Consider the following 11,790-nt stretch of genomic DNA (forward strand, 5'->3'; position numbering starts at 1 on the left):
GTTTCATTTTGCTTGTCAGTTTTTCATACTATACCAGTCAAAAGTTTGGACACCCCTACTTATACAAGGGTTTTTCTCTATTTTTACTATTTTCTACATTGTAGAATAAGAGTGAAGACATCAAAACTATAGAATAACACATATGGAATCATGTAGCAACCAAAAAAGTGTTATACAAATCAAATTATATTTGAGATTCTTCAAAGTAGACATCTTTTGCCTTGATGACAGCTTTGCATACTCTTGGCAGCTTCATGAGGTAGTCACCTGGAATGTATTTCAATTAACAGATGTGCCTTGTTAAAAGTTAAATTGTGGAATATATTTCCTTCTTAATGCATTTGAGCCAATCAGTTGGGTTGTGACAAGGTGGGGGGGTATACAGAGGATAGCCCTATTTGGTAAAAGACCAAGTCCATATTATGGCAAGAACAGCTCAAATAAGCAAAGAGAATGACAGTCCATCAATACTTTAAGACACGAAGGTCAGTCAATCCGGAACATTTCAAGAACTTTGAACGTTTCTTCAAGTGCAGTCGCAGAAACCATGAAGTGCTATGATGAAACTGGCTCTCATGAGGACTGCCACAAGAAAAGGAAGACCCAGAGTTACTTTGGTGCAGAGGATAAGTTCATTAGAGTTACCAGCCTCAGAAATTGCAGCCCAAATAAATGCTTCACAGAGCTCAAGTAACAGACACATCTCAACATCAACTATTCAGAAGAGACTGCATGAATCAGGCCTTCATGGTCGAATTGCTGCAAAGAAACCACTACTAAAGGACACCAGTAAGAAGAGACTTAGTTGGGCAAAGAAACACGAGCAATGGACATTAGACCGGTGGAAATCTGTCGTTTGGTCTGATGAGTTCAAATTTGAGATTTTTGGTTCCAACAGCCGTGTCTTTGTGAGATGCAGAGTAGGTGAATGGATTATCTCTGCATGTGTATTTCCCACCGTGAAGCATGACAGAGGAGGTATGATGGTGCGGGGGTGCTTTGCTGGTGACACTGTCTGTGATTTATTATTAATTCAAGGCACACTGAACCATTATGGCTATCACAGCATTCTGCAGTGATGCGCCATCCCATTTGGTTTGCGCTTAGTGGGACTATCATTTGTTTTTCTTCAGGACAGTGACCCAACACACCTCCAGGCTGTGAAAGGGCTATATGACCAAGAAGGAGTGTGATGGAGTGCTGCATCAGATGACCTGACCTCCACAATCACCCGACCTCAACCCAATTGAGATGGTTTGGGATGAGTTGGACCACAGAGTGAAGGCAAAGCAGCCAACAAGTGCTCAACATATGTGGGAACTGCTTCAAGACTGTTGAAAAGTCATTCCAGGTGAAGCTCATTGAGAGAATGCCAAGAGTGTGCAAAGCTGTCATCAAGGCAATGTTTGGCTACTTTGAAGAATCTAAAATCTCAAATATATTTTGATTTGTAACACTTTTTTTGGTTACTACATGATTCCATATGTGTTATGTCATAGTTTGTAGATGTAGAAAATAGTATAAATTAAGAAAAACCCTTGAATGAGTAGGTGTGTCCAAACTATGACTGGTACTGTACATAAGCTCACATATGTAAAATGTTTGTATTTTTACATGAAATTGAAGAGTGCTGTAATGTTTCAACCTGTTACCCGTGATTCATTGTGGAAACAAATCTTGCATGTCACAGCACTAAAGCACATACACTGTTATGTCCGCTTGTCACTTTTATTAGCTATGATTAAACTGCATATATCAAGCATTTAGTCAACGGTCCCTCTCCTCCCTGCAAATACAACCACAGACATATAAGAATGTGTCATAATCACTACAACTGTAGTTTAGCACTTTTCACTTGGTCTCGGAGAACTTCACATTGTTAGGGGGTCAAGTAATCTCACACAAGATGATGCTAACAGCCATAATGTTATTTTACTACCAGTTTACCAAGTCATTTCTAATTTAATATCATAGACAAATAAATAAAGCAACATTTTATATTTTCATTCCAACAAACCTGCATGTTTACCAGAAAACATGCCAAATGAAAAACTGTGCTCCCATAGTCATAGTAGCAGAGCAGTCAGAGTGTATGCTGTGGTTTACATTGCCGACACTTATCCTCAGATAATGGCCATTAGGAGAGTAATAAACTCCATGCCTTTGTCCAAAGTGCTGCATTATTATTACTTCCCGGATGTCTGCACATGGGATCATAGCCTTCAATCGGATTCACCTGGTCCGTCTTATGTCATGGAAAGAGCAGGTGTTCCTAATGTTTTGTACATCAGTGTAGATAGCACACTTTCTGTTTCCAGGATTCAGATGGACTCCGAATGAGGTCATGGTAGCTAATTCATTTATGTTACAGTTTAGAAGGAGGAGGCTTTTAGGGTGAAAAAATATATAATTCAATAGAATCATTATTATTATTACATGTTACCATATGCACAAATTGCACATATTTCAATCAAATCATTCCTAAAGAAACTAAAAAGTATTAATTAGCAGGTGATGATAATGTAATAAAGAAGTTTCAATGACATTTCAATGTAAATCCCAGTAATGAGGGTACCAACAAATATAGCTGTTTATGTGAACACTTATGCATGGTGGTATTGATTTCTCTCATTATAATCAACAAAGTCTAGTGGGAGAAATATGCTGTTTGTTTGCAGCCACAATGCAGCCCTGTACACAGCATAGTGCATCCCACAGGGACTGAAGTTGAGTGTTTTAATGAAGGGCGCACAATTTAAGGAAATTACAAATAGACACCAAAGTAACTGTTATGTTATGTAGATATTGCAAAAAAATATATATTTACATGATTAATATGAACTGTCATTCCTGTCACTGAACAATACAAGTCAATGTAATAAAAAAGAACAAACAAATGCAACACTGCAAGTTGTGCCATAATCCACAATGACAGTTTACATAAGGCTTTCATATTTATTGACAGACAGTTACTAAAGGTTGTTGCATATCTGTTTTCTATTACTGTAATCAGTAGTCTCAGCAGTAGTAAGGGATTTGTAAATGTTGTAATTTACAGTTGAAGTCAGAAGTTTACATACACCTTAGACAACTACATTTAAACTCAGTTTTTCACAATTCCTGACATTTAATCCTAGTAAAAATTCCCTGTCTTAGGTCAGTTAGGATCACCACTTTATTTTAAGACTGTGAAATGTCAGAATAATAGTAGAGAAAATGATTTATTTCAGCTTTAATTTCCTTAATCACATTCCCAGTGGGTCAGAAGTGTACATACACTCAATTAGTATTTGGTAGCATTGCCTTTAAATTGTTTAACTTGCGTCAAACATTTCAGGTAGCCTTCCACAAGCTTCCCACAATAAGTTGGGTGAATTTTGGCCCATTCCTCCTGACAGAGCTGGTGTAACAGAATCAGGTTTGAAGGCCTCCTTGCTCCTTGCTTTTCAGTTCTGCCCACAAGTTTTCTATGGAATTGAGGTCAGGGTGTTGTGATTGACACTCCAACACCTTGACTTTGTTGTCCTTAAGTCATTTTGCCTCAACTTTGGAAGTATGCTTGGGGTCATTGTCCATTTGGAAGACCCATTTGCAACCAAGCCTCTCCCTTTTTCCTCCAAACATAACGATGGTCATTATGGCCGAACAGTTGTATTTTTGTTTCATCAGACCAGAGGGCATTTCTCCAAAAAGTACGATCTTTGTCCCCATGTGCAGTTGCAAACAGTAGTATGGCTTTTTTATGGCCGTTTTGGAGCAGTGGCTTCTTCCTTGCTGAGTGGCCATTCAAGTTATGTCGATATAGGACTTGTTTTACTGTGGATATAGATACTTTCTTCCAGCATCTTCACAAGGTCCTTTGCTGTTGTTCTGGGATTGATTTGTACTTTTCGTACCAAGGTACGTTCATCTCTAGGAGACAGAACGCGTCTCCTTCCTGAGCGATATGATAGCTGCGTGGTCCCATGGTGTTTATACTTGTGTACTATTGTTTGTACAGATGAACGTGGTACCTTCAGGTGTTTGGAAATTGCTCCCAAGGATCAACCAGACTTGTGGAGGTCTACATTTTTTTTATGATGTCTTGGCTGATTTCTTTTCATTTCCCCATGATGTCAAGCAAAGATGTACTGAGTTTGAAGGTAGGCCTTGAAATGCATCCACAGGTACACCTCCAATTGATTCAAATTATGTCAATTAGCCTATCAGAAGCTTCTAAAGCCATGACGTCATTTTCTGGAATTTTCCAAGCTGTTTAAAGGCACAGTCAACTTAGTGTATGTAAACTTCTGACCCACTGGAATTGTGATACAGTGAATGATAAGTGAAATAATCTGTCTGTAAACAATTGTTGGAAAAATGACTTGTGTCATGAACAAAGTAGATGTCCTAACCGACTTGCCAAAACTATAGTTTGTTAACAAGAAATTTGTGGAGTGGTTGAAAAACCAGTTTTAATGACTCCAACCTAAGTGTATGTAAACTTCGGACTTCAACTGATATGACAAAGAAATAATCCCACTAAAGTGGTGTTCTAATGAAAGATAAAATAAAATACTGCTGACAACTTTATATATCTTACGTTGATTTTATTACGTATGTGAGTGCACATGCGTGGCAGAGCGCCAACAAAACTACAATTTTGCTGACATTAAATATCCAAGTAAACTTTGCTCCAAGGCATCTGCCAAAAACAGTTGGCAGTGACTTGACCAAATGAACCTAACAAACCACTGCTAGAAATTCATATCGTTATCATAAGAGATCAAAGTTGAAAAAGTACACTTTTTATATATATAATTCAGTACAGCTATGAACCTGCTGGATCAAAGACAATCAGATATGCCATAATACATTTGAGAAGTGTCAACAATTTTATTTTTGGGATGTTTTTTGACAGCTCGGGACACAGATAGCGTAATCTGAACAAATAATGGTCATTAATATTAAACTTGCCAACATAATGTCTAATTAATGTGTTATCACAATTCCAACCAATGGATAGTTGTGCCAATTATGATTAACATTTTTCTAAATGCCTGCAATGCACACCGAGTGTACAAAACATTACCATCACCTGCTCTTTCCATGACATAGACTGACCAGAGGAATCCAGGCAAAAGCTATGATTCCTTATTAATATTACCTGTTAAATCTACTTTAATCAGTGTAGATGAAGGGAAGGAGACAGGTTAAAGAAGGATGTTTAAGCCTTGAGACAATAAGACATGGAATGTGTACGTTTGCCATTCAGAGGGTGAATGGCAAGACAAAAGATTTAAGTGCCTTTGAACAGGGAAGGGTAGTAGTTGCCAGGTGCACCGGTTTGAGTGTGTCAAGAACTGCAACGCTGCTGGGTTTTTTGGACTCAACAGTTTCCCATGTGTATCAAGAATGGTCCAACACCCAAAGGACATCCAGCCAATTTGACAACTGTGGGAAGCATTGCAGTCATCATGGGCCAGCATCCCTGTGGAGCACTTTCGAAACATGTTGTAGAGTCCATGTACTGACGAATTGAGACTGTTCTGAGGGCAATAGGGGGTGCAACTCAATATTAGGAAGGTGTTCCTAATGTTTTGTAGACTCACTGTATAATCCCAGCTACAGTTTTTTTTAATACTGTACATAAATTTGTTTTGCAAATACAGAATGAACATTCTCACAGTGTATATGCTTCAAATTAATTACTTTGACATCAAAATCTCTACTAAAATGGGAAATGAACAGAAAAGCAACATTACCAATCTAACGTGCACTGTTGTTCATCTGTTTATGCTCAGGTTATGTGTCTTCTTATGTGTTTGGTGTCTTATCTGTCTTGTTTAGTGTTTCTGAGCTGATTACTGTACATTACCTGGCCGGTCATAAATTAATCGCCACCCCAGTCCGGACTCTTCTGTACTTATCTGATTGTGTTGCACATTTGATCAACCCCCCCCCTCCCATTTGGTTCCATGGGTGCCCACCCACCCGTGGGCCCACCCACCCCTGGATAAACTATATAAAAAGCCAGACTTAACTTCTCATCACTGACGGTTTCATCTGTGAAGTTCCCAAGGTAAGCTTAGAAGGAAATTCACTAGTCACAGCTGACAGTTTCCTTGGTCATTAGGACCAACTTGATTCATTGTATAATTGGATAAATGGGCCTTCGATGTTTGTTTTTTTGTTTTTTGTTTCAGTTGCTAGCAACTGTTGCTTTCAATGTCTTGGTCTGTATACCTTTAGTCTCTGTCTATTATTTGTATTGGACTCTGACAACAACTGATGCAATATAGCTATTCGAAAGGATTTAGTGTGAATCTAAGTACATTGCTATATTAATTTACTAAATAATTTAACTACATCAATGTAGTAATGAGAGTCAGTGAATGCACAAATTATTATTTAACTATTATTTCAATATTTCAATCTGTGGCACTTGTTTAGGACAGTACCCTGTGCAGTGCAGTGGGTAATGTTAATTTAATGGGGAAATGTGAGTGGTGGTAGTTTATTGTTGTTCTGTCTGTAGTGAGCAGGTAATGTTCAAAACCTTGCATCTGTTCCATGCTGGCATAACCCAGTGTAAATATCATGATAACAGGTCCAAGTATCATTGTTGAAAATATCTCTCTGTCTGTCTCTCACTCTCTCTCTTACTCTCTCTCTCTCTTACTCTCTCTCTCTCTCTTTCTCTCTTTGTCTCATAGCAAATAGTCAAGATGTCTAAGCTGACAATCTTAGCAGGTGACTATGACTCCATCATTTACATCAGGCACTATCACTGCCTTTTATCGTGTAATAAAATGATATGCTTTGATAAATGTTTTTGGGGCTATTTACATGGACATTTGCTTTACCTTTCAAAACTCTTTCTCTCTCGCTCTAGTCTTGTGCCTGGTGCTGTGCCAGTTGGGCGCTTCCACCTCAGTTTCCACCGCAGCTGCTGCTTCTCCCAAAATGGTGTGCTACTTCACCAACTGGTCTCAGTACAGACCAGACAAAGGGAAGTACAAGCCCGAGAATGTGGATGCCCACCTGTGCACTCACCTGATCTACGCTTTCTCCATCCTCAACCACCGCAATGAGCTGGTCACCTACGAGTGGAACGATGACGTCCTCTACAAGTCCTTCAACGCCTTGAAGAACAAGTAAATAGCTCGCTTATTATTAGTGTTGGTGTTGTAAATAGCTCACAACTTATTAGTGTTGGTGTTGAATGAGGAATTTAGTTTCTCAAGGGTCCAGGGATATTTCTTTGGTTTTATTAATCCCTCCTCTGAACTGGAGCTTGTTTTTAGCAGCCACTTGCAGAATTATCAATCTACTCATATACAAAATTGCTGAATAATCTCAACTCCTCCTCTCTTTGCCGTCTCTCTGCAGGAACCCTCATCTTAAGACTCTGCTGGCCGTCGGAGGATGGAACTTTGGTTCTTCCCAGTGAGTACCTCCCTTAGTCATGCTACAGGGCTATGAAAAGCACCATACATTTGGATTACTTAGATTTAGAGTATCTGCAACTGTACCTACTGTATCGTAGTGTTTGTGAGATAATCTCTGTAGCTGAATTTAGGTTCTCTGGAAGTGTGTTAACTATAGCTACTAGTGTACGTGAAATCACACAACTATCATGTTTTTCAGTGAAGATGCTGTTCCAAGTGCTTTTGACAGAAGACAACACGTTTGATCATGACTATCAGTACTGTATGAATACTGGTATCTGTACTAATTTTCTTTTAGTACACTTTAGCAACAATATGGTGTATTATATTATGGCGTCATGATAAAACCTTGATCATCTTTTAGGTGTTCCATCATGCTGTGGTAGTAGAAAACTCTAAATTAACCCAGAACTAAAATTTTGCATAATCTGGTCATATGCTCGATTTATGTTTACCTAGTTTGTCCATGAGAGACTAGCAAGTACTATATCTGTGGAAGTAGTAAGGTAGTATTTAGAAACCATATGGTGTATTGTAATACAGCCTCATGATAAAACCGTCTTCCTCTCCTCAGGTTCTCCATCATGGTGAGTAATGCTGCCAACCGTCAGACATTCATCCAGTCGTCCATCAGCTTCCTGAGAACTCATGGTTTTGACGGTCTGGATCTGGATTGGGAGTACCCCGGGGCCCGAGGGAGCCCCCCGGAGGACAAGAAGAGGTTCACTCTGCTCTGCCAGGTGGGTGTGGCTCCTCCACTACAGTTATTACTCAATGATAGTAATGTAGATAGATAATGGTTTGGATGTATATAGTGCTTTTCTAAGCGTTCAAAGAGCTTTACAAAAGAAGAAAAACTCTCCTTATTCCCTAGCATACTATTCATATATTTTTCCCAGTTCCTATGGTTCCCCATAATAGGTCTCTACTGTGCATCCCCAACGCTCTTTGACCCATGATGTTTTGTGTGTGTGTGTGTGTATTTTACAGGAGCTCGTGGCAGCCTATGCAGCTGAGGCCAAGTCCACCGGCAATGCCCAGCTCATGCTGACCGCTGCCGTGTCCGCTGGAAAGGGAACCATCGATGCTGGATATGAGATTGCCGAGATTGCCAAGTGAGTCTGCCAGCCATTTTGAATAACAATGTTTCCTGAGGTCAATCAGTTTAAATAGCTATGGAGCTTTAGAAACAGTTTCCAGGTGCCATTTCTGTTCTCAGTGGTTATAGTTTGTGTGTGCGTCTCCAGGTCTCTGGACTTCATCAACGTGATGACCTACGACTTCCACGGAACTTGGGAGAGATTCACTGGACACAACAGCCCCCTGTATCGCGGTGCTCATGACGAGGGAGAGCTTATCTACTTCAACACTGTAAGGAAAAATAACACACAGACTGACAGAATCTTTATCAGTGTGTATAATGATACTATTGTAAACCCATAGTATGCAAGTAGTGCGTTTAAAACCCTTGTCATTCCATCTTTATAAAGGAAAATAGGTTTTAAACATCATACAGCTTTACTGATGTTATTTACTTATAACAGTGTGGTATAATCATGACATTTGCTACACATTTTCACCATGATAGAAAAAGTATAGTGCCACTTTACTGTGGTGTGCTATTCCACAGCACTGCTGAAGTACTTGCTACATTTCTCACTTCTCTCTCCATCCATCTCTCCAACCCTCTAACCCCCTCTTTCTCTCTCAGGACTACGCCATGAAGTACTGGAGAGACAATGGCACCCCAGTGGAGAAGCTGAACATGGGCTTCGCCACCTATGGTCGTACCTTCCGCCTGACATCATCTGACACCAGCGTTGGAGCACCAGCCAGTGGCCCTGCCTCCGCCGGGCCCTACACCCGCGAAGCTGGCTTCTGGGCCTACTATGAGGTGAGAGCCTGGCTGCTGGGGGCCAAAACATTCAACACCAAAATGTTAAGCAAAGTTAGAAATCAGTTTTTCATTGTTATTCCAAGAATGCTGTACAACGGAGACCTTTGCATGAGTTTTTCACGAAACAAACTCCCTTTCTGTGTGTTTTGTTCAGATCTGCACCTTCATAAATGACGCAACAGTTGAGATGATTGCAGACCAGATGGTTCCCTATGCCTACAAGGGCAATGAGTGGGTTGGATTTGACTCCAGGCAGAGCTATGAGACCAAGGTCATTTCCCCTAATCAGTTAACATAATATTGTAATTTAGATAAGAAGACATTTTTGCCCATAGTCATTAAAGTGGTCAACAAAAAGTCTGGTATGATACTTCTGTGGCATATCCTCTAAATATATTCACCCTCTCTATCTATGTCTATCTACCGCTGTCTTCTCATTCGATCTGCTGCACAGGTCCGCTACATGAAGGACAACAAGTTTGGCGGTGCCTTCGTGTGGGCCCTGGATCTTGATGACTTCGCCAACCAGTTCTGCGCTGAGGGCAACCACCCTTTGTTGGGACATCTGCGCAAACTTCTTGACATCGGTAAGTCTGAGGTTTTAGTGAAGGAGCAAACCTGATATTCAAAAACTAATGTGTAATCTGAAATGAATCAACTACTAGATCAGATTATCCCACTGTGTGATGGGCCACTATGATAAATCCAGTCAGATGAAATAATGTCCCGAAATGTCATCACTGTTTCATCACCTCAGCTCTGTCCTTCATGGTAAAACCCTCTCTTCTTTTATTTTTCCTTCCATCCAGAACTACCCCCTCTGCCCCCTACCACCACCCCCAAACCTGGCTCAGTCACCACCACCCGCCCCACCACCACCACTGTCACCACCCACGCCCCTGGGACAGGTTTCTGCAACGGAAAGCCTGATGGCATCTACGCCAACCCAGACGACATCACCACCTTCTACATGTGCGCCCATGGCCTCACCCACCTCAAAACCTGCAGCAACGGCTCGGTCTTCGACCCCAGCTCCAAGATCTGCGTGTGGCCTTAAGCGTGTTGTGAGGAAGTAAGGGTGTGAATTAGCATCGCTAATGCCAACGTTGTATTTACCAACTTTAAATTAGACTGCACTGCCCCTTTAATTTACTTTTTTTAAATATATATTTCCACAATATGAGGTCGAAATAACACTAGGACATTGTAAAATGTTATGATAATACCCTCTGATTATTCTGACCAATGACCAGTCATCTTTTATTTGCATATGTATCCTCCTCCTAGGGGTAAGACGGGTAAGCTCTAGAGTCTAGACCATGGAGATTCTACTAAATTAGTATTTTAGTTTCTAATTGTATGGTCTTGATGCTCCTATCCGCCAATCAGGGCTGTGTATGTAAATATATTTAAATTTGTATCAACACGCCCACATCACCAGACTGAGTAGTTCAAATGGAAAAGGAGGCACAGGGAAACAATATATTTAGTTATTTTATTAGATATTTTCATGAAACACACACAGTGATTTATTAGACATACAGTGAGGATTTGAAAATGCAATTAAAAAGACTGCATCGGGGATTTAAAGATGCTATATTAAGCTTTTTGGGTGACCCATCCAAATTCACATAGAACAGTGAGTTATAGATCTGTCATGCTCATCGAAAGCAAGTCTAAGAAGTGGTAGATCTGTTCTATGTGTGGTATTTCTTTGCTTCTAATGCTCAAGTTTAGTTTTTGCGTCTTTTACTTTCGGTTTTGTACACCAGCTTCATACACATGAGAATGTATTTCACAGTGGTTTAGATCGTACAATGATTCTCTACACTATACTTGCTTGTTTTGTCACATAAACTGAAATTAGGCAAACTATTAGAATTTTAGCAATCATGAAATGGTGGAGCGATTTTTGCATAGTGCATCTTTAAGTGTTACTGTGGTGCTAAAACATGTTGTGTGGGAAGGGAAGAATGCTCTGTGTTGACAGTAATTGAGATGCAATTTGTTTTGTAGATGTGAAAAGGATTTGTTTTGAATGAGCTCAAAAAATAAAAGATTCTGCCTTATCTTGTATTTTCCCTTTGTTTGACATGTTTAATACTTTTAATTCGTACACTAAAACATTTATTACCTTCTTGGTTTTGCATGACAAACACATTTGTGATACTTCTACAAACCCAGAGCCATATACTGTATCTCTATAGTCTTTATTCTACTTGAATATCTGTCTCTTTTCCCTTCTAATTAATGACTCCTCATCAAATGGCATTTGAAAATACACTGGTGATACAATATAGTATTCAAATGTTAAAAGCATTTTTGGAGACCCAGCCAAAACGGCCATGTATAAAAAGGGTTGGGGTTGGGTTACATAGTGGACAAAAAGTGTTACAGCCGGTCACGTGGTGAAGGACGAAGCATTAGTGGAAATCAAATGGTTTAAGGGAGAACTTGAGCAGA

The 11,790-nt window shown here is 39.9% G+C and overlaps 1 protein-coding gene across 1 annotated transcript; it reads left to right on the forward strand.

Annotated features, from left to right (window-relative positions):
- The first annotated feature begins 5,934 nt into the window (after positions 1-5,934).
- Positions 5,935-11,396, forward strand: LOC106565093 (acidic mammalian chitinase). The gene is made up of 11 exons (XM_014131779.2): positions 5,935-6,061; positions 6,696-6,732; positions 6,875-7,136; positions 7,372-7,428; positions 8,005-8,170; positions 8,421-8,545; positions 8,678-8,801; positions 9,142-9,324; positions 9,482-9,598; positions 9,782-9,914; positions 10,137-11,396. The coding sequence occupies exons 2-11, from the start codon at positions 6,708-6,710 to the stop codon at positions 10,382-10,384; spliced, it is 1,440 nt and encodes a 479-aa protein (XP_013987254.2). The 5' UTR covers positions 5,935-6,061; positions 6,696-6,707; the 3' UTR covers positions 10,385-11,396.
- Positions 11,397-11,790: the final 394 nt, after the last annotated feature.

This window comes from Salmo salar, chromosome ssa12 (genome assembly GCF_905237065.1).
Source record: "Salmo salar chromosome ssa12, Ssal_v3.1, whole genome shotgun sequence".
In the NCBI taxonomy this organism is placed as follows: domain Eukaryota; kingdom Metazoa; phylum Chordata; class Actinopteri; order Salmoniformes; family Salmonidae; genus Salmo; species Salmo salar.